Source organism: Acanthopagrus latus, chromosome 15 (genome assembly GCF_904848185.1).
Source record: "Acanthopagrus latus isolate v.2019 chromosome 15, fAcaLat1.1, whole genome shotgun sequence".
NCBI lineage: Eukaryota > Metazoa > Chordata > Actinopteri > Spariformes > Sparidae > Acanthopagrus > Acanthopagrus latus.
In genome coordinates this window covers 10,153,602-10,177,509 of record NC_051053.1, presented here as the reverse complement: position 1 = coordinate 10,177,509, position 23,908 = coordinate 10,153,602, and the positions used below count along the sequence as shown (strand labels likewise).

The following is a 23,908-nucleotide window of genomic DNA, read 5'->3' as shown; positions in this document are numbered from 1 at the left end:
AGTACACATGAATGGGGAGGGAGGGAGGGGAGGGGGCAATGAAACCATATAGGGCTGTATATAGATACTTGTCTCAGCTTCAGAGTAAAAGCCTTTGAGATTATCCAGCAATGTTGGCAAACAAGGGAAAAATGTCAAAATTTACAGTGCTTTCACAAGACATGTCTTTTTTTTTTTCTTTCTTGGACCTTTTAATCAAACTAAAAAAAATGGAGTCTGTGTATTCTAACAGTCCAAGATGCAGCATTTGTGCCCATTATTGAAGAAAAGGCAGGCTCATTGTTTTAATGCAGGGCAAGATGTGTATAGATTGTATAATCTACTTGACAGATACATCAATGTACCAAGGAAGATAAAACCATCCAAATGTTCTTGGATAATTAACTAAAAAGATGCATTATAATACCCTCAATGTGTTTCATTTGGTAAGTAACTGGCTGTCTTAATTAGAATATCCCAGGTTCATCTGGACAAACAAGCTACAACTAAAGCCTCAAGTAAAACTGTCTTGTTAGTCCTTCCTGTAAACTAGTTTTTGTGTGACAGGCCAATACAAACAAACAGAAAATATGCATAGATTATGTACAACAGACAAATATCACAGCTGTTCAGCTCCCTTATGAACACAAACATCAAAAATGCTATTCCAAACAAAGAAAAAGCTAGGCAGGTCTTGTGAGAGCACAATTCAGCATCTATTTTTCTGTATTGCAAATGTGAAATGAGCCAACGTTGCTGGAGAAACTATTTAGTGTTTTCCTCTCTTTTCTCTGATCTCTTTCACAGAAAGAAGTTACATACTGTGACATGTATAATAACAGCAATTCTAGGGTATAATAAAAAAAAAAATTGAAACACATTTAATAAAATAAAGACATTCAAGTACAGTAAGATTTTTGCATGAAAATACAAAACTACACAAAAAGCATTAAAATCAAATCTCAACAGTCTTGAGGGGGAAAAAAAAAAAAAAAGCTGAAGTGCTAGGTCATTTTTCCCGTACATTATCATACGAGCACGTCGGTTGCCCAGTGATGGAAGCATTGTTGAATTCGGAGCCTTCTGCCTCCTCATGAGAACAGTTGTGCCTCTTCTTGACTTGAGTGTCCGTCCACAATGGGTCTGTACATGACTGCGGTGTCTTCTTAAAAGCAGACGAGCCTCGGTGGCTTTTTGTCCATCTCTCGCCGGCTTCACTTACTTGACCAAACCAACACACACCCACAAACCCTGAGTCAGCTGCTCTTTTGCTCCATCCCACTGATGTCATCTTTTTTTTGTCAAATAATTGAAGAAAAAGAAAAAGCGAGGCATCCGTAATCAGACTTTTGTTTTTTCTAAATGTCTCCTTTTCGCATATTCATGTCCAAGTCTTTTAATTTTTTTTTTTTTTTTTTAAAAGTCTCTGTATATGCTCTGTCAAAGCGAATCTGTATTTTTAGTTTGGACTTCCTCCTCCACTGCACAATGTAAAGTGTCTTTAAGTCCATTACCGCTGAAGCACAAAGTGACCTCTGGGCTTGAGCTCAGTTGTGCTGCAGTGTATTGGACTCTATAGGAGGAGCTGAGTCATACAGTGTGTCTGTGTCGTGAGTCGGCTCTCCAGCTAACGTGCAAGGATTTGACAGCGTCCCTGCGCCACAGTCACAGAAGAATCTGCAGTGGAGAGGAAAGAGGAGAAATTATTTTTAGATGAACTTTGTTACAGTGCAAAGAAGTAAACACAAGATATTATAAACACGTAAGCCTGATTACAGCCTCCACACATCACAGCAGTGACCCTTCAAAAAGCCTGCGCTGTCTAAATTTACTCCTGGTATTAAAACGTGATCTGTATCTACAAATCTTGTTAAGAAAACGGCATGTTTACAATGTGTCCGGATCTGCTTGACCACATCTGGAGGAGGTCTGGCTGATGTGTTTAGATCTTTGGTAGGTATGAACACAACTCCAACAACAGTGCTAGCTTCCGTAAAAACACAACACAATAAGATTACATGTTTTAAGCCAACATAAAATATAGGTTGTTGGTAAAATTTAGAGAGGAAGAAAGCCAGTAGGCTGAGAGACACAAGCCTTTTAATATGGATTGTGTCAGTGCAATGATAAAAGTACCAGAAGATGCAAATTTGAACAAACCTGTGTAAAATGAAAGCAATACAGGTAGGAGATTATTTACATACAGTATTAATAACTGTCACTCTGCTGCACTCATCTGTGGTCGTGCATCAGCTGTCAACATGGCCTATACTTTATATAGTCATAGAGTAGTACTGCAATACTCATAAAAGAAAAACAACAAAAATGCTACATAATTGTTTTAATATCTGGAATGGACAGATAGTCCATTTAAATAGCAGGTTTAAACAGGGTGGTACTATCAAAGTTAGCAGACGGCAGTTCATCACATCATTAGTTTGTAGTAGAACGGGTCAATACGACTGACCTATCGTGCCTGATGAACTCCACGTCATGTCCTTGGTGACACTTCTTGATGCAGTTCACACAGATGGCGTTGCGGTCTGTTGTGTTACAGGTGTGACACCTGCGGGGAACCCAAATTGCTCATGTAAACACACCACGAAAAAAGCGCACAGCTGAGGATACTCCGGCCACCGCCATTGCGAGTGCAAACATGAATTACCTGTAAAAATCGTGCATTGGGTAGCTGGTGTAACTTGAAATCTTGTACAGGCACTGACCTCTGCTCACAGCCTTTTCAATGGCATCTTGATTGTTCATGATTTTATTATCTGGAGGAGAGACGGGAGAAAATGTATTAACGGAAAATGAATGGTCTGTCGGGAAAATGCAGAGCTCTGTGAGCAGGAGAGTACCTTTCATTGTAACGTTGACACCAGATGCAAGAAACAATCCCCCGAAGCGATTGTTGAAGATCTGATTTCCCTCAAGGGTCGCTGTGGCATGATTGGTGATCTCAATACCTTGTAGGGAGAAAAACACAGTTCCTGTTAGCAAGGCATACTGTAAGAACGGTCTGTTTACATTTCTGTAAGTAGATTTAAAAACTGGATTAGATCCTGTGTGCAGGTGTGACCCACCTGCAGCGAAGCCGTCAAATATTCTGTTTTTCCGCAGGATAGGGTGGCTGTTGGTGCTAATGAGGACTCCTGCTTGAGCATTTCTGAAGATGTCATTTTCTTCTAACAACCCTGAAGACAAAAAACAGACAGTCAGCCCCTCAGACCACAGACCACACGTGAAAATGGAACACACACTAAAATATACTGCAAAGCGCCAAACTGTTTTGGTGAGTAACACTAAAAGTACGTTTGATGGCAGGAAAACCTTTGTCAATCCTTCTTTTCAAATCAGCCATGATAAGTATCCCCCTGTTTTCATACTTTAATTAATCCATTACCTCTTCCTCCGTTGAATATACAGATGCCACCGTCTCTCCCGTCATGGATCTTGTTCCTCCGCAGGGTGGGGTTGCTGTCCGTCTTGATCCACACTCCCGCCATAGCATTGTCAAAGATCTCATTGTCCTCGATGAAGCCTAAGCCTGAAAGACACATATTCATGTTTATTTATAAAAGTCAGCAGGGGAGAACTGTTGTCACGTTGGTCAAACAGCACATTAGCAATGAGCAGGGAGGCCAATCACACCGTCAGCTGTCAGCAAATAGATCAGTTTCTCTCTTTGGAAAAAAGGGATTTTGGACACACTACAGAGAAATGAAACCCCAAAGAGTTCTCTGCTTCTCACCTGAGTTGTAAACCAAAATGCCTCCATTCTGGCCTCCCCAGATCTTGTTCCGCCTGATCTTGGGATTGCTGCCAGTCCTGTCAAGAAAGGACACAGAAGACATTTGATCCACTGTTTCACTCACGCATAAATGCATTTCCTTCCCTAATTAAACACATTAACAATCGACTCTAGGCTGACTTTACTGGGACATTTTCCTATGACAGTATATGACTGTCATGGAGGTGTTTAGGTGAATATTGCATATTATTGTCTTTTTTCACCAACCTTATTTGAACTCCAGAGTACATGTGATTGTAGATGTCGTTGTCTTCCAACACACCATGGCCATTGTCATAGAAGTAGACCCCAACCTGTTTAAATGACATAACATAACTCATTTATTTTTTCCGAGAATTAAAAAATAATTTGGGAGTGTGTTTCTATGTGACAGCTACCTTTAGAAGATGACAACAGATATCTTTAAATTAGTGAACTGTAGGCTTGTCTGACTGGAATTTGTGGTCACACATGCAAGTGTACCTCTATTACATCACACAACAGTCTCATCTTTGCCTCTGGTTTGTCACTCTACATTTATTTCTCATCATTAAACTTGTTACTGGTCCATAATCGTACCTGCTTCCCGCTGTGTATCCTGTTCCTCCTCAGCACTGGCGTACTGCCCGTTGTCACCCACACTCCTGCCAGCGTGTTGCTGTACACCTCGTTCTCCTCTATGACGCCTTGTCCTTTTTCATGCTGTGTGACACAAAACCACCACACATCACTGCTACATTCCCGACTTATAGCATCAGACAGTTGAGGAAGTGAAAACGTGATGATGATGTAACACTATTACCGGTGAGAATTGATGGTTTTAATGTGTGCATATGTTTTGGAATTATTTACCACATAGATGCCGCCATGCTGTCCATCGTGGATCTTGTTGTGTCTGACGATAGGGCAGCTGTTCGTCCTGATCTGGATTCCTGCCAGGGCGTTACCGTAGATGTCGTTTCCTTCAATGAGACCTCGGCCATCACCAAAAATATAAACGCCACCTTGGTTGCCATTGAAAATGGCATTGCCCCTGTGTTCGGACACAACAGCACATAGCACATTTTAGGACATGCCATTACGATGTATGGGACACTGTCCTGTTTCACAAGATTTTTTCAATCCAGTGTTTGACTTTTGACAGCCAGGGCACACTGACCTTATTGTGGGGTCGCTGTTGGAGGTGATCCACACCCCAGCAAAGTTATTTGCATAGATCTTGTTTTCGATGAACTGGCCGCGGCCCTTTTCGTGCACGTAGATGCCCCCCGTCTGTCCATGATGGATCTCGCAACGGACCACAGTGGGATTGGCATACGCCTTCACCTCAAAGCCGGCAATACGGTTTCTATGGATGTTACAGCTCTCAAAGTAACCCTGGGAATGGAAAACATAATTACTCCAAGTCTAATCAAAATATTTTGGAAGAATAAGAAGCTTGTGTAACCAAAACTTTACACTTAGAAAATTATTCTGTTTCTTCACTACATTTTACGCTGTATAATTATACTAAAATCTTGACAGATATCACGCTCACATATACACATCATCATACATATATCATCATACAACTGTGATTTTAGTGACACCGCTGCACTCCTGATTGGAATGAGCACAAAGACTTGTTTAAAAAGTTCTCACTTTTTGTCATCACATTTAAGAAAAATGACTGCAGCCCTCAGTAAATACTCATGAACAGTGTTTTGAACACAGACCAAAGGACAGAAAGCTGGATCTTACCATCCCGTGGTCAAACGTAAAAACACCCACGTCTCTGCCATGATGGATGTGATTACGTCTGATGATTGGGTTGCCATGGTTTTTCACCCAGATCCCAGCCAGAGCGTTGTTTGAGATCTCGTTGTCTTCGTATATTCCCTGAACGATAAACAATGTTGAGTAAGACTTTGAACATTTCCATGGCCACTTTAAACTTCAGATGAATTTTTTAGCTGTTTGTTTTATCGAGCTTGTTTTCTAAACTGCAACTAGACCTGTTCACTGTTGATGGAACCAGGACTGAATTTCAATCGAGAGCGATGGGCTCACGCTGCTTTTGAATTAGCTACAATGACATCAACAGACCAGTGGAGCAAAAATACAGATACCGACATGGGTGAGAGGTTCGTATTACCTGTGCATGGTCAGTGATGTAAAGACCAACGTTTTCACAGTCGCTAATGTTGCAGTGCTTGATCGTGGGACAAGCACCCTGGCCACTTACACAGACAGCAGACCCCACTGGAACGAACAGGACAGGGATTTATTTGTACACTCTGATCCAAAACAAGTTAAAATATGCAACAGAGACATGCGGTTTCATGGGGTTTCTATCATGGAAAACCCTCCTTTCAGCTCAAACATATCAAGTAATAGAAAATGGATTCCATCTGTACCAACATGAAATAGAGCAGTTGTTTTTTTTTCCCTCCTTTCTATCCCGGTTTACATTTTAAAACCCCTCAGATTTACCTTGTGACCCCTTTGAAGGTTGGGAAGAAGAACAAAGGCGCAGCAGGATTACCTGTGCACGTGCTACGTATGATGCAGTGGTCGATGATGGGGCTGCAGTTGACTGTAATCTCCAAGCAGTGGTGTGCATTGTGGTGCTGGGCGGATTTATCATCAGGATTGAACTGCAGCAGCAGAGACAAAAACAATTGCCATTTAGGGGGTTTTAAAAAAACCTCTTGATGCATTGTACATGTGGCCTGTATAAACTCACAAAAAAGAGAGAAACAGTCATCTCACCCTGATGGTCATGTATCCAACGTAAGCGTCTTCTGAGCCTTCCATGAATACAAATGTTGAGTCTCTGGTGTTCTCAATGATGACTTTTTCGGCTACTTTTCCAGGAGCTACAAAAGAATCAGAAACAAATTAGAGATGAGACTAAACAAACGCACAAAGAAACTGTAGCCATGACTGCAGACACACATACCAGCTCCGATCATTGTGATAGGCGACTCAATGTAGATCCATTCGTCTGTGTAAATACCAGAGTGGACGAATATCAGGCCGTCAAAGTGAGGCTCCTGACCCCCTCCGAGAGCATCCTCAATGGTGTCATAGTACTGGAGAAAACATCACATGGCAAATTAAAGACTGGTGTTCTAAAGTAAGGGGAAATAAACAAAAAAATGTTGGAAATTTCACTTACAAACATGTTATCTCTCCCTTTGTATCTGGCAGGATTACTGTAGAAGTGTTCTGCAAAGCCCGGCTTAACATGTGCTCCTTTATACTGTAAAGAAGAAAAAAAAAGAAAAGAAAATCACACACTCAAATAACCCGAATAATTCATAATTAAAACTTTGACTCAACAAAGACTTCGCACTGACGTGGCATTTTCAACAACGTGGAGGGAAAAAAGTCATGAAACAAAATATTAAAAGGTCAATACATCACAAAGGGATATAATTTAAACACGTAATTCTTTTCGACGCTGTGCATACTGAATGTCACCATTATGGCCTGTGGTGTTGCCCTTTCACATGACATTAGCCGTCTGTACACAGGAGGATTCAAAGTCGCACAGAAGCAACCTTCAGCTGCAAAATTATTGATGTACGGATTAAAAGACAGCAGAGAGTTTCTAATTTATGTCTCTACAACACTACCTTTTGAAGTGGATTAAATGCTGTATCATAATTCAATGCTCCCACAACATATACCTCATAACCCTTTTGGAAGGTTTTAGTAAAAAATGCCCTCTTATTTATTGTAATTTTGGAAACAGCATTTGCCTCCCCCAGAGTAAAGTCATTGCTATGACACATATCAAACATAAAGGCTGCAATAAGAGTAGTGCAGTGTTCTACCAGCTGCTTCATAATAAAATGTGAACTCAAATGAATCAGCAAATAAGCCCACAGGAGGATTCCTTACCAGCTGCTGAAAACTTTCCTTCCATGGGTTTGGCTGCTCGTACTCCTCTGGGTTTATCTGGTAGAACTTCCCTGCCTCGGGGTGCATCATGGGTCGCGTGTATTCAAACACTTCCATGTACAGCCTCTTCCTGAAATGTGAAAGCACAAGGCTCAGTACTATAGTCATCTCATTTGTGTCCAAACTTGATGATTAAACATGAAATATTTGTTGCACCACACTTGAGATATTTGTCGGTTTAAACATGTTCACAGTGAAATGACCATGGTAGGTTACTTTGTTTTGATTGTCCATTATTATTTTGAACACTTCAAATCAGACTGCTGCCAATTTTTTACTGTAAACTCTGCTTCTTAAAGTCAAGAAGACGTTCAGATTACAGTTGACAAATTCTCTTCTGCCCTATTAACATAGATGTTTGAAATTTTAATGCAGTTTGTTCACGGGAACCACTTGTCAAGTCACTAAAAACTTTCCTTCAGCTTGGTGTTGTCCCAAAAGGTTAACAGTTGCTTCAGCATGTCATTACTTTGCATACAACAACTTCATCGTCAGCCCCAAATGCTTCACCAGTCAAAATGATCCATCTGCAAGTCTCGCTCCCCAGTCTCGCTCTCCTCTTTTGCAAGTAATACTGCCTTGGCAGGGATTTCTTAAGAGGTAAACATAAGGAGTTTTTTGTTTCTGACAGAGGTGTATAAACAGCATACTTCTTCACACTAAATTCAATTTTCAAATATATGCAACCATTTCAAATCAGATGGACAAACCCAAATCAAAAGTCACCATCAAATAGGGTTGCAGCAGTTAACCGTTTTCAGGTGGTATAAAAACTGATGATTGTGTGTTTTTGTATTTCAAGTTCATATGTGTCAGGACATAATATTAGTGTATAGTGTACAAATAGTGTTTCTTTCTGTTAAGGGCCATTCTTACTTGTATCAATAATTATATTAACCTTGTAACACCTTGATATTTTGTGAGATAATAACTGTACCATGAAAATCTCATACTTTTGTAAACCAAATATCAATCAAAAATAACTTAAACAAGTGGCTCTGAAAGTTAGTAGTAACTTCCTTCAGAACATTTGGACGAAGTATTGATTAAGATCATCAGCAAATGACACAGGGTCTTACCAGAGGATGGGGTCATTGGCCAGTTCACTGAAGCGCTTGCACACACACGCTGCACGACACAAGTCCTGCTCCAGCAGGTACGAGAAGATCTTTAGCACCACCTCGTCTGGAAGCTTCTCCTGCAAATACTGCTCTGCTGGAGCTGCTGGGAGGAGGATCGACATGGAGTTAGAATAAAATATTTTTGCAAAGGCAGGCAGGGTCGCACAAATTCAGTCATACAAGCACATTCAAAGAAGGACCATCTGAGGAACCCAAACGATTGAATCTCTTGTGACTGAAAAAGCGACTAATTGCAGTAAAAATCATGAAGGCTCCTTTGAAAAACATCTAGAAATTTAAATTGCCTTAACATTGTCTATTCAAAATCAATATGAACTCCATCAAAGCTGTGCGTGAACACTTACAGTCACAGTTGAAGTTCAGACAAGTTCTGACATTTACTCCCATCAGACTGAGCATTGCTTTTAAAGCCCAGCTAACAGGGTATCAATCATCAGTGAATCCTAATTACAATGTGGGTGTGATGTTAACTGAATAACATAATCCATGATGAGATACATTTTCATTAGTTAAGAATTTCAAATGTGCAATTAATTCATCATCTATACGATTAAGAAGCTATTCTTATTTGATATTACTATATGTCATATATTGGATGGCGGCCTATACCAGTGTGTCTCTTATTGAGATTGAAACACAGACTAGTTGTCTGGAGCTAAAACCAGCAGATCCAATCACATTCCAGTTGTAAGATGTCAGAGCTGAATGGTACATAGTTTCCCCAGTTCTTCACATGTACATATTTGCAATGGTTACACTGCAAAGGATGCAGTGTAATTAGGTCAGTCAGCTGACTACATATAAATATATATCTATCATGGATTTTTGCATCCAACTATAAAATACAAGGAGACAAATTAGAAAGAGAAATATCATGCTTGCTATTTGGAATCAATTTTGGTTTTATAACAGATCACTTGGAGCTACTGTGGACACAAGACAAGGCAATGTGATGATTTACTTGGGACACCACAAGGCCAGAATCAAATGCCATCTAATGGGGCAATCATCTATTTCAGACGTTTTGGCTCACCGTATGACAAAGATTCCAAATGCCACAAATAACAGACTCTAAAATTTCCACTTTGAGAAACTCATGGTGCTGCTTCATGTCTTTAACAAAGAGGTTTTTAAAGAGATGATCTGAACTCTTGACAAAAGGTTGATATCATTACACATCTACTTGTCCTAAATTGCCAGAACTTGACATTAAGCCAATGGTAAGCCTAAGGTAAAGGTTAATCGCAGAATAAAAGTGTCAAGTTGAATTCAAAAAAAGACTGACAATTGGCCTTGTTTCTTTACATCTTCTATTTGAGTTGTTTTGGGGGCACAGGCCTCTTCTTATGAAAATGAAAATGAAACTTAAGAATTTCCGTTTTGCAAAGTACAACATCATGACACTGTGTGTGATGGAACCAGCTAACATGAGTGACTAAGCGTTGCATGTAATTAATCCATAACCTTAATCAAATTAGCCCAACAATTACCCAGCACAACCAGTGGGACACACAAACAGAATGTGACCCTGTAGGGGATACACATTGTGTCACACTTCAATTAATATCTTCCTAATTACCTGGTAAATCCTGACATTTCCCAGACACTCTGGGGCGCTTAGGTCGGTGTCCAAAGTTTTCTGTGGTTGAAGTGGAAGCACCCTGTAGATAATAAAAAGTCAGTAGGGACACTTCAACATTCATTATTGTGTTTCATTAAGAAAAAAAATCTTCAACACAAAAGAGATCTACTAAGGATCCCTACCTCCATGTTTGTCTTTGTAGGACACACTGTTCTCTTGGGTAGAGACTTTCTTCTAAGTTGGTAGGGACTGTTCTGAGCTCCTGGACCGGATTCTTCTGCGACCATATCTGCAGGAACGTCCTCATCTGCAAATAGTGTAGAACAAAAAAATTATTAATTGCAGAACTATCAATAAAACCAATGCAAAATACTGCAAGATAAAGAAGCAGCAAAGACAAGGGAAACATGTTTCAGATTTGTGGTCAACAACATACTCAGATGGAGCATTTCAAATATACTAATCAAGAAAATTAGTGACCACTCAGCAGTTAGGACCATGACTCAATAAATCGGTGTGTATTATTTGATTTTCCTGTCTGATCTAAAACATGGGTGGCATGATCCGCAATAATGGAGATTACCTTGTTGGTTATGTTTCAGATCTTTGGTTGAACAACAGACAATAATTTAAACCTTCAAATTATTGTTACTATATTCTGTTAGATATTGAGCTTTCACACAAATGTGTCAGTAAAAAGAAATACAGTATAAAACCAAATCACCAGAGGAAATTATTTAATTATTATTATCATTATTATTATTATTACTATTATCTGAACAGTTTTTAAAACAAACAGGTCACATGGCAAAACCCCATAAAACAAAAAAACAGGTTTTGTAATTACCCACTTTGTATGCAAAAAATTGATTACAGATCCTATCAAGAGGGGATTCAATCAAGAGAAAAACAAAACAGCCCTGAACTAAACCAGACGCCTAATTATGAGGCTATTCACCATGGCATGAGTTGATAGCTACCCCAGATGGGAGATGTAAACTCCCAGCTCGTTGCTCTGGTTGCACGGATGACTCTCTCTAGGCCAGTAACCACTACAAACATCGTCCATGTAACCAGCTAAATCGACTCTCTTGTTTTGCTTAAACAAACATATGTAAGACCAGGGGTGTAGCTCCACAGCACATTTACACTACATGATGAAAAAGAGCTATTGTTGATCTATTACCAACCACACTATGATAACTCATTTAATGTCACCTGTAAATGACAACTGATCCATCCAGACAGAGGGACACGTACCATGGCAGAATCATGACTGAATAAATTAACTGATACAAGAAAAAGCACTCACGAAAAATTCGCAATTCATTAAGATGCTAATGGCAGTTCATTCTCCATGAGAATGTGTTGTCGACATACTCAAGTTACTGTTATAGTTCTCATTGTTTACACTCACTTCTGTGAGAAACAGACGTAAATATTGACACTCTCCTGCTGCTGATTGCCTTTCAAGTGATGCAGCGAGATCCAACATCACAACATGAAACCGATCCACACAACAACGTTGAATCAGACACAGAAACCAGCCATTACTGTTACTGATCAGTGAGTACTGGATTGACTAGGGGGGCGAGAACCGGCTTTAACTCACGGCAACTATGATTTCAGAGCATCTCTGGCTACTGTTTACTTTGAATAATTGCAGCCAGTATCCTCTTACGCTACACCGTCTGTTGTCACAGCGTTACTGTGGCTAGAAAAAAAAACTAAAACGTAACGAGACTGGATATAACAGTTATAACATTAACTACACGCACTATGTGCACGCATTATTGTTTTAACAGTGGCAATGAAGGCTGGCCTTTTTGTTTTTTTAAAGAACGCAGATAGATAGCCAAACATGCTAATAATAACAGCTAGCACAGGCTATATTCAGTTAGCATGCTACGACAACTGGCAAAACCACTTTGTGTACCCTTCCCTGCGTTCGTCACCCACGGATGAAGCATAACACTGCTTATCTCTTGTCATTTCCACCAGTGCTGAAAGCTCAGCTGTCAAAACACAAAATTGAGCAGCAGTAGGAGGTCAGACAAGCACAAGACGGGCCGACTCGGGGCAAAAAATCAAGCAAAACAAAGCGCGGCCTGGATGCTAGCTACCAACACAAAAGCCTCGGAGTTTCCTGACTGCACAGCGGCGCTCTGCGACTGCTTTTAACTGTCCGCCGTTTCGCGACAATAGACGCTATTGCAATAATGCACACACTACATTTTAGCCCGAGTAACACACAGCCCAGTCTAATCATGCGGTTAACACGGTTCAACCCAAACGCTAGCTGTTTGACAAGCCGTTCAGCAATGCTAACGCTAGCTTAGCTCGCATCACCTCTTTCCTGGTGGTTCCTCTCCGGCTGCACCGGGCGCGGCCTCGAGACTCGCCTAGGTCTTCTGCTAACGTTGCTTGCTCTGACGGAGTTCATTTGGGGTGTTGTTAATCTTGAGGAAATGTCGAAGCCTTCACAGCAGAAGAGGCGACTCGAAGCACATCATCTAAGTCTTTTTCTTCAGCGCTGCACGATCTGCCATCTTCCGCCGCGGCTCCTGTAAATCGTATCGCGGTGTGTTATTCCCGTTCCCCCGCACTGGTGTTACGTCTTGCCCCGTTCTACTGAAGCAGGAGGAGCCATAACAGACAGGCACAGTCCGTCAGGCCTCGGTCACATCACATGGGAGGACCTCTGCCTCCACGGCGGTCTACTCAACACTGATTGCTTTTACTTTTCGAGATCAACGAGTCAAGCGTCCATCATGGGATAATCTGCTGCTGTTTGTCTATCCCCCATCTAGACACTGGGGCTGAGGTCAGGAGTCTTGCTCACGGGCACATTGTCAGCCTCTTACTTGTAGAGGAAGCAGAATATGCACCTTATCCCACCAGTTTATCCTTTATTGAAACAGACTGTCGTCAGAGTGTTATTATTATAATCTGTGACCCCAAAATGCTTAATAGAGTTATATATATATATATATATATATATATATATATATATATATATATATATATATATATATATATATATATATATATATATATATATACACACACACACACACACATTTACATGATTAATTATTTTTCAATCCTGTTTTTATTTAACAAAATGTAGACCTTAGTAATCAATCCATGTGCAGCTCAGTTTAAATTTGATTTCTAATTTGCTTGAAACGATATGCTAAAAAAATAGTAAATAAAAAAAGTAATTAAGGATTGATCTTTGAGGAAAGATTGTTCATTAGTCTTTAGAAAAAATACCCTTGGAAATTGTTCGGAAACCATTCTGTGCCACTAAGAAAATGCTTGACCTCTAAGAAGAGACAAGTAAGAGGAAAAGCACAGAGATCAACCAAGTGTCTCGTGATCATTATAATTTTATGATGTGATGCAGGGCGTGCTTAGTGACAGCGCAAAGCTCTCACTCATGTAATCCTGCACACTTGCGGTGACTCAGAGAAGAAGATCATACAGTTGAAGGGCCAAGGCCAGATCCCTCAACAGGTGAGGACCTTTTCGTTCACACATTTAGAGGAGCTTGTTGCCGCAGCTTTGGCACTTGCTGAGGAGCACTAAGGAGAAGAGACCCCCTCACAGACCAGCCAGACATCTCAGTCGCACTCTGACCTGAAAAAAGAAAATAGAAAATGGATGATCGATCATTTTATGTCAAGCGGATCAGCCAGAAGATACTGTTTGAATGTTTTCTGCCCTGCTTCACATGTGTTTGTACAGACATTCAAACCATGCAGTGCCCACCACACAAAACAATATTGTTGTAATTTTTCCCTGTTGTGAATATCACAAAGTGGGATGCATTTATATTCATGGAAGGGCTATAAGTGACTGAAAATCAGCTCACGTCACCACACTAATTTCATTGACTTCAACTTGCGGGCCATTTTTAAAGCTTTTCAATGAAAAATAATGACAAAAATCATGTAAAAGAATACAATTTAGTGTAAATGTACATTCTGCAGACTGATGCTCACTTTTCAGTGGAATCAACTCCTGGATGTTTGAGAAATGGCTCAGGATGAGCAAATATAACTTACTTTTTCTATTTCGTGAACTCTTTGATCAGTTTGTCTGCAGGATCACACCTCACAAGTCTCACCAATCAGCAAGAGACATTTCAATATCCAGTGAACATGATCTGCTCCTCATTGTTACTGACAGTATGATAGTATACAATAGTTATACAGCATCAAGAACTAAACCTATGCGCCAGTTTTTTTCAGATCTCTTGGAAATTGTTTTTATAGATGAAAGAACTGACAAAAGTGTTACAACTGAAACAATCTAGTATTTTGACTGATGGTGGTGCATGACAAAATTGGCACATTTAAAACTGGTTTCACATATACTGTATATGTGAATCCAGCCCAAAAACCAGACATGCCATGAGAGATTTGCTCATCGTTATTATATTACTTACACATGTGCTTTTGCTACTGTGACATGTCAAAATGCCTTCTGTGTTATTGATATTCATGATTAACAGCGGAAAAAAAAGAGATTAAAAACCCACATTCAACATCATATTGCACAATATAATGTTAAATTTCTTTCTATTTTTGTTCTTAAATGTAGGTTTATTGTTAGGGACACATGCTTTGTTGCGCAGTACCCTGGCTGTCCACTAGATGTCTCCACATGTCTACCTCTGAGTGTCCCCTCTATGCATGCTGTGCGCGAGATGAGCGTCACATGATGCTTCACCTCTGTGTCTTTTTGTCTCTATTGTCTAAATGATGCTTCACCTTGCTTTGGTTTTCACCTTGGCTACTCCTCGCTGATGCCAAAACATGACCTGTTTCCCAACATATGTCCTGATCAGCCACTGCAAACCCGTCACTTCTCTCCGGGCCTCCTCGCCCCAAGATGCTGCTGTGGCAATGATGTTGTTTGTCATACTATTAGTGTCAGATTGCCAAATGTACTGAAGAGTGATCAGCCCCTCCGACTGACTGAAATCCCAATGTTTTTACACTGTTCTGCACTATGCTTATGTAAATATTTTCGTGTAGGATATCAATATGTGTCTGTGGTGGCAACATGATAATTAATTAGCATATTTTTTGGCTGGTCTAAATGAACACTGTTCCTCTGACTAATTAACTACCTACAGCGAATGAGTCACACTGAGCTGCAAAACTATCCCAGTGCCGCCTTTAGATGGCAGCGTCCTCACAACTCATGCAAAAAAAAAAGTCTCAGGTCTGATGCATGTTTGTAGTAGTTATGTTTTCTGTTTACGCATCAGTTTGCTTTCATAATGTTTTGCTTTATGCCGCAATCAGCCCTGCGCCTATCAGCAGGACCATCTGTGATTTGTGGCTCTGTGGTCATTGACCCATCTGTGAGGTGGTCTGCCTGATGAGGTTGATGGTGATTGACCGCATGAAAGGAGAGTCAGCCGTCTTGAGTCTTGTGTCAGGCATTGTGTTGTTCAAGGCACTTAGCAGTCATTAGTGACCGGAAGGGCTCTTGTTGTTGTTGTTGTTATCTCTGGCGTCTTTTATTGTGAAATCTGTGGTTTGATTTAATCAAGTTGATCACTTTTTCTGCCTGGGCTTGTTTTTACCAGAGAGGCTGCAAATTGCCTTTGTGCTCATGTTGCACTAGCTGTTGTTCTCTGATGATAAAACGGTCAGACTCAGCGTTGCCATGGCCAGAAGGAACAATTTTTCTTACATAATCCGAAATCAGGTTTGTGTTTTTCATTTGTATCTCTCACGCAGGCCTCTCATTTAAATCACAGCTGCACACTACTTTACCTATGCCTGGGAGATGAAGAGCTTAGCTGTCAAGATATCTGTTGTTTTCTACACTAACCCGTCGAAGATATGACAGTGAGGCACATGTGTTGGCTTGGTAACCAATCTAGTATCCAGTGGCAACAGAGGTCTATTGAATGCTGGGTGGCTCTGTATTGGCTGGTGTGCCCACCACTCTCCTGTGTCACCAAGTCACACAGAGGCGCATCCATACAGCGGCTCTGAATGATGCGAGGGTTGTGTAATACTCAGCTCAGGAATCAAAATCGTGTGTGTGTGTGTGTGTGTGTGTGTGTGTGTGTGTGTGTGTGTATGTATGTGTGTGTGTCTGTGTGTGGGATTGGGGATGGGTCACCCAGGCACTGATATTACAAATGCTCCTTGTGTTGAACAACTTAATGTGCTGACCTGCAGGTGGTAGCTCTTTCTGTCTGTGTCACTTTCTCTGTCTCTCTCCAATTCAGTCCTTACCTCAACTAGCCACCCTCCTCTACATTATACTCTCTCATGACAGAACTGTTTTCGGAATTTCTGTCCCTCCCTTTCTCGGTCATCTCCGAGTCCCGTCCACATCTGAAGGCATCCACTGGAGCAGAGGCAGACACAACAGGATAAGCGTCTTTGTCTCAGACTCCTGTCTGTCAGAGAACGCCTCCCCCCCCAGCCTCTCCTCTATTTGGGCGCCTGTTACAGAGAGGGCAGATGGCTCATTACCATAAATAGGACAGAGAGAGAGTGAGCGAGGGGGCCGCGCACACCAACCAACAGGACCAATGCCGCCCAGAACCAAGGAAATGGGAGGCCGTTGCTAGGAGAGAGGAAAGACAGCTTTATGGCAAAACAAAGCTGATTCCCCCATCCGACCTCATCTCGCTCCCGCCCACTCGTTCCCCGCTCTGGGGACAGAGCCTTGAATCTGCTGGTCGGGGGACAGATGGTCAATGGGCCCCACCGTCTCTACAGCTGGACACAGGCTACGCTGACACAGTCAGACCTGGCAGGACTGAATCACACCTTATCCTGTCCAGCCTATGAGGAGCGGGAGCAGAAAGTGCTGAAGCCCAGGCCATCGGCTAAGAATAGATCCACACTTGTTGCCCACAGGAAACGTGTGGCTGCACAGTAGATGATAATATGTTAAGAGTTGGTCTTTGTAGTAGTGTAACGCTCTCTCTGGGATGGAAATCAGTTCACCGAGGATAATCACAGGCTTTCTCTTTCTTCTCCAGTGCTGCAAAAACAATTAATGGCAATGGCTTGGTCAGTCATTATATAGGAAAGTTCGGAGATGATACACCTGCCCACGCGCGTGCACACACACACACACACACACACACACACACACACACACACACACACACACACACACAATTCCAACATGACTCTGACGTAAACAGAGTGGGGGTTTTTTTCCACCACATCTCTGTTATTTTTAAACTCTTTCCTTTTTCCTAATCTGAGCATAGCCTGTCGAGTCCTTGCCCCTGTTTTTAAATGACGGTCATGTTTATTCCGCCACCTATGCAAATATAACAGGTGTGGCAAAATAAGGGAGTGTGGGGTGAGGTGAGGCCCTTGTAAAGTACATCAGTCAAGACACCATGTCTGAAACAATAGCACATCTGCTCTCATCCAGACCTCTGGTGGAAAAGGGCAAGAGCAGCCAACTGTCTCACAGAGAGGAAGGAGGAGAAATCAATCGAGAAGAGGGTCGCATTTGAATTAATTGAAACATTAGATACAAACACATCAGTCTGATAAATACTGAATGGGTGTTTGATTTGAGATGGCGCACCAAAAATAGTTTATTCCTCATCATTTGCCATAATAATTAACGTGCGTTGGTGGTCTGTGGCATTTTGCATATCGTCCTCCGGGGATTGGGGCGAGATGTTTGACGGCGCAACATCTAGGCGTCAGCAGAGGAGAAGAATGGGAGAGGAGGGAGGGAGGGAGGAAAGGACAACTAACCAGAACGAGGGGTGGTGGGGGGGAAGAAAGCGTGGCAGCAGCATAACAAGTAAGCAGAATAGAGGCGGTCCTGCATCACCTAGCCATCCGCCCTGGTTGCATAGGAACACGAGGGCCATGCCTACCCTGCAGACACACTCCTTTCCTCTCTCCTCTGCCACGCTTCATTACCCGGTGCTCAGCCAGGCACGGAGAGGCACTGCACCACTTTCTCCAAACTACAGCCGTGTGCCCGCTCACAGCCTCACAGCCAGGCTCCCCTTAGACCCGGGCAGGGTATACGCTGCCCCCTCAGGCATCGGGTCACACTCACTTTACATGCATAGTGCAGAGACAACACTGGGAGGTCTGCGCTGGTATCTCATGAAGCGGTGGCTCCTGGCCTTTTTTTGGCCCTTTTTGTACGGCCCAGGCTCCTGTTAGATGCACTGAAGGAGTCAAATGTGTTCATCCGAATTGAAACCAGGTCTTACATAACTACTAATTATATAAAAGTGGATGTAATAGTGGACGGGAATGTCTCCATTACTTGTAGCAATTTCTATGTTTGATCTGTTACTTGTAGCTAGCTTTTTCAATCATTTATCCATGAGGCTACTTTAAGCCAGGCCATTTCAGTCATTCAGTCAAAGGTTCTTCACAACATAGAATTGAAAATTTAATCTAAAGAAAGGAAAAGTTGCAACAGAAGAAATGTAAAAGTTTCAACATATCCGTGGTTTACAGAAATGTACAGTGCCAACATTTATTTAGGTGACTGTCCTGTAGTTACCATAGCGACTTCAACCATGTCTCCTTTAGGCTTATATTTCAAACTTGTATCCATTGCTTTCAGCTAATAAGGCTATTTTAACAATTTTTCCACAATTATCTGTTTGCCTACATTTAGCAGTTTATCTATTACAGTCGCTATCTATTTAAACAATTAATCCATTACTTTTAGCAATAATTTTTCCAATATGTTTAACCAGGCTATCTCAATCCTTTATCCATTAGTCTACATTTAGCTTTCCACTCTAGCTAGGCTAAGTGCTTATAATGTTAGCTTTTGAGTTTCGCTTTTTATTTCAATCAAACTGTAAATGTTATTTGATCAAATCAGTTGAGCAGCTCACAATTCTTGTCATTTGCCCCCTGGCAACCGCTGCAGTGGCCCCTTGAGTACATGAACCAGTGATTGGGAACCAGTGATACAGCTGTACCTGTCAGATTGTTAATTAATGAGTGCACATTTATCTGGATGTGGTAATTTATAAACTGAAAGTGAAGATTCATAATCATAATTCATGATTGTATTGCAACCGGGCAGGTTATTGTAGTGTATGAAAAAACCCCAACACACACACTTTTTCACACTGCTGGCTGAACATAAGCAATCTCTCATATGTGTCATAGCCCACTACGGAGCTGGTAGTGCCAGACAACACGGCTGGGCACAAGACCACTATTGTCCCACAACATAAAGTTCGCTTGTGACCAAGGCCAGGCGAGGCGGACCCGATGCTGGGAAAAGATAGGGGAGTGTCAAGGAACAAAGCCTGTGGTGTTGTGTTGTTGTTTACACTGAAGTCCAATGTGTCAAGACTTCACTGCGCTGATGGAGCATTTTCAGCTCCAGGTACATGTCAGAGTGGGTTGACTTTCGTCTATCCTCCTCCTGCTTCACAGTTAATTGACTACAAGTGTTCATTTGCCTGCAAGGAGCAGTCATTAAGGTTGAATAACAAAATTTAGCCTGGCAATGGAACAGCCAAGGATCAATGGGTTAATTCAATTGCCTCTGTATGTGGTGTATTGTATAGCAGGGCCATTCAAGCGCCTTTATACAGGAGTCATGCAGTTTTAGTGTACTTAAAGGTGCAAAGAGATAGCAATGGTGTTGGTCAATAAAAAGAGAATTGAATAGCACTCAAGGCAATGAAACAAATGAAAAGACCAAAGTTCAGTGCTGAGTGTTTGGTGACAAACAAACAGTCAGGTAAATACAGATGGTCGTCAGGGCAGACTTACCTCACTTGTCAAGACAGCTTTGGGAGAGTGCCATCATGTATACAGTGTAATGAGTAACAAATGACAGATTGTCTATAATCAGTAATGCAATGTAATGGATATCGCAAATCTTTTCCTCTCTTCAGCAGAAGTATATAATAATCTAAATTATAGACTTGAGTGACAATTTCATATAAATAATATGCATTATTCTGACACTATGAATTAGTAACCATTACCTCAGCAACCATAATTAACCGTCTGTCAGAATTACACGAAAATGCTTCCTTCTCATATCATATGAAGTTGGTACATGTGGTTAGACTTATGATCTAAACCAGGGCTACTCAAAGTGGGCCATGGGGGACCGAAGTCATAAGGTTGGATTTTGGCCGTCAGATGTTTCTAGTTAAAGTTTAAAATTGTAATATAAATGACATACTGTTACAAATTGGGTACCATGACTGTGAGGAAGTCAGTCAGTCAGTCAGGGAAACTTTGGATTCTGTAACCATTGCTGATGCTGGCTAACATTAATATTAGCTAGTATTCGCCCCATTATCTTAAGTTTGCATTAGCAACGTCAACCTTCACTAGTTAGCGGTAGCAATGTTAGCTAACACAAGCAATGTTCACTTTTGGCCAATGGTGCACTATTAAGTTTCAGGCGAAACAAAGTTTGGGCACCCCTGATCTAAACTAACAGTGAGAGGAAGCAGCAAACTAGGATCACACTGAAATCATATCTCAATTCAACCTAACCATGAAGGCATTATAAGGTAAGGCTGACTGTCTTAGGTGACATGCCCTAGTTTTTTGGTCAAATCAGGGTCATAATTATCCCTTAATAGATTTGCTGTGTTTTTTGGCTCCATCTGACTACCGGGGGGGCCCAGATTATGGCAGATCCATTATAGGTAATCCATTACCCCCCACCCCCGCCCATTTATAATGTATGTTGATCAAGTTTTGTGGGTGTGGTGGAGGCTTTGAGCAGGAGTGACCCTCTCAGACAACAGAGAGGGTTTTGTTCTAATTATGCACATAAATTGGGAGGGGGGGGCCCCAGTGTCACATCTTGCTAGGCGGGCAATCACTTGTAGCAACGCCCCTGCTTTGGCCCTTTGAACTGATTAATGCCAGTCAATGAGAGTCTCGTCTTCATTACGCTGCAGGTTCGTAATTGTTTACTTAGCAGTTATTGCCAAAATTGATGAGTAATAATGGGGGAAAAAGTCATTAAGCAGCTAGTCACACACCACACAGGCATAATCCTCACGAAGCTGACTGACACTTTGGGCCTGTTTATACAGTGTTTGTCCAGTCTAACCTGGACAAATAGATTGAATCAATAGAGAATTACAGGATATTTGTTTGACTGTTGAAGAGATCATTCCTCCGCCCCAACATGTTGAGCATTTTATTGCCCGTGCATTAAAGCGGGCACTTATCAGCTGACAGATAACAGGCTATCAGCACACTGCTGACACAATTCATAAGACCAGGTTAGCAGAAAAGGATTGTCAAACAAAGGCTTCTGTTGGCAAACACACTCTTCAGTCAAGGATAACTGCAGGCAAAAGCTGGGAGAACCTCCAGGGAAAACAAAAACCTGGAGAACAAAGAAAGTGTTGCATTTGAAACAAGTTGACCACGCCTGTTTTCTCTGCTGACAGTTGGAGGACGCATGCGAGAGACATTTACACTCCTTTACCTGCAGAGACATTCATTTTGAGATTTAATGCTTAAGGATAAAAAGAAAATAAAAAAGAAGCTATTAGCAGTGCTTCTTTTGTGCTCTCTCCTTTAACAACAGTTCTTGCACCTTCTAGAGCAATTAAGTCTGGACTTTTAGCGCATGTCTGCACACAGCAGGTGGCCTCTGGCAGCTTTACAGACAGTTGAAATTGCCTTCTCATCCTGGGGAGAATGCAAATACTACCTGTTTAACCAGTAACCCCTCTGACAATATATTATCTAGGAAAATGAAGAGCCACGTCTGTATGCACGTGTGCTTCTGCATGCATAACTGTGCGTGTGTGTGTGTTCACGCTCTTTTATCTACGTCACAATTCTCTCGATGACTCCTCCACTTCGCATTTCAAAGGAGGTTCAAACTAATTAGCTCGGGGTGCCGGTTGTCTGCTGGTCTCGCTCCCATAACAACTGCAGGTGATTGTTCCAGCACGTAAGTCCTCTAAAAGGACGAGGATAGTGGCTCTATATACTACACTCTGCAATGTCCTCACCTGTCCGGGACACATTAAATTGAACTAACCAGTGGAACTTGTGTACATACTTGTTATATTTTGGAAAACATGATCATTATATCATCACTGGATTGCATTTTTCTTGTCACTATCCCATCTGTTGTTGTAAATGTGTGTGTGAAGGCAGGCAAGCGAGACAGAGAGAGAGATACTTTACCTTTTAGGTTATTTCTTCAGAATGTACCTTTAAAGGTGCACGATGTAGTTTTTGTGAAGAAATTTTAATTGGAAGAGAGAGCTCTTCATCGGCAAGATTAATTTTGTAAACAATCTCTCATTGTTTTTGTGACTGAATTACAAGCTTAAAGGAAAACGTCGTTTCATGCTGTTTTACTGTGTTTATATGCGGCAGACCCTGCCACCTTTACATCTTCAAACAGTGTTCTGGGGACCTTCTTTTCCTCTGAGAACAGCTTGTTTATTCACTTGTGAAAAAGATAAATATTTCTGAGTTTGTATCATAACCTCATTAACAGAGTCAATATTAAAAATTGTGCTGGAATTTCTTCTCCAAAACTACAGGGTGCCCCTTTCGCAGATTTTCCTCTGGAATGTATCTTTTATGGTATTCACCTCTTTTGCTGGCTGTCTACCAAAGTGCCAGCGTCTGTGTTCCCACTCCAAAAAACCAAAGCTAGGTGTAATGAGAGGAAAAAAGGAAAAACGGAGAGAGAACAAAGGCAAGAGGACAGATTGAATGAAGAGCAGCATACAAACAAGGGTTGTCACTAATAGAGAGTTTTATGAGCTCCAGACCTGCTGAAATGGAGTGGCCGTGCATGTGCAGCAGCTCTTATCGGCTCGCTGGCAGCAGGGGAGGGTGAGAGCTTCCACACTTGCGCTCCGTAAAAATGGTCTGATTCATTTTCCGCATGAGAGGGTCTCACTGGGGCGGCATCAGACCGGCCAGTCCACACAGATTTATGGACCATTAAAGCAGCAGGCCTCCTGACCGCTATGCCACCATAGGCTGGCTGCAAAGACACACTGCACCCTCATTCATGCTCGGTCACTACTCTCCATCACGGGCTAGCGTCCCTCATTGTTCATCCCTTCATCAGGACCACTTTTACTGCCTTACATGAACTCCTCTCATAGTCTGTAATCCTGCTATTCTTCACCCCGCTCCCTTTGAGAGGAAGTGAGCTGTTTACTGTAATCATTGTCACCCATTGTTAAATAAAAACAGTCCTCACAAAGACAGCATTTGTCATAAAAAAATATCATTCCTGGAGTCCCTTCCATCAGCAGCCTGGGCAGAGAGCATGTTCTATGGTCCAGGAAATGCTCCAGTACATTATGAACATATCTGATGCTGGTCAGTGGGGCATGTTGTTTTAGCCTAACAGTTTTACAATCAGATTAGCACCACTGCAGGCACACAGACTAATGGGTTCTGTCTTTCCAAGGCTTCCTCAATCAACTGTTTCCCAGTGATTAAT

General features: G+C 41.6%; 1 protein-coding gene across 4 annotated transcripts; it reads right to left on the bottom strand.

The window, feature by feature from the left end:
- Positions 1–166: 166 nt before the first annotated feature.
- fbxo11a (F-box protein 11a) lies at positions 167–13,264 on the bottom strand. 4 transcript variants are annotated; one of them, XM_037123368.1, is made up of 22 exons: positions 12,791–13,260; positions 10,624–10,748; positions 10,439–10,520; positions 8,797–8,938; positions 7,658–7,787; positions 6,930–7,013; positions 6,711–6,843; positions 6,521–6,627; positions 6,294–6,405; positions 5,904–6,010; positions 5,510–5,647; positions 4,929–5,146; positions 4,622–4,802; positions 4,349–4,471; positions 3,998–4,083; positions 3,731–3,807; positions 3,383–3,526; positions 3,063–3,173; positions 2,838–2,945; positions 2,645–2,753; positions 2,447–2,545; positions 167–1,656 (listed from the first exon to the last, which is right to left on the bottom strand). In XM_037123368.1, the coding sequence occupies exons 1-22, from the start codon at positions 12,882–12,884 to the stop codon at positions 1,527–1,529; spliced, it is 2,640 nt and encodes an 879-aa protein (XP_036979263.1). In that variant the 5' UTR covers positions 12,885–13,260; the 3' UTR covers positions 167–1,526. The 4 variants fall into 4 exon arrangements, 3 of the variants coding, with proteins under 3 accessions (XP_036979263.1, XP_036979262.1, XP_036979261.1); XM_037123367.1 differs by having other exon boundaries at positions 8,797–8,941; positions 12,791–13,259; XR_005079231.1 differs by having other exon boundaries at positions 1,536–1,656; positions 2,703–2,753; positions 8,797–8,941; positions 12,791–13,262.
- Positions 13,265–23,908: the final 10,644 nt, after the last annotated feature.

What these genes read in the sequence shown, in the direction of transcription:
- fbxo11a (XM_037123366.1), bottom strand. Translation starts at nt 12,884, where the DNA reads ATGAACTCCGTCAGAGCAAGCAACGTTAGCAGAAGACCTAGGCGAGTC. An exon ending in CTACAAAGACAAACATGGAG is followed by an intron (nt 10,521 to 10,623) that starts GTAGGGATCCTT and finishes TATTATCTACAG; the next exon opens with GGTGCTTCCACTTCAACCAC. An exon ending in ACATCACTGACCATGCACAG is followed by an intron (nt 5,648 to 5,903) that starts GTAATACGAACC and finishes TTTATCGTTCAG; the next exon opens with GGAATATACGAAGACAACGA.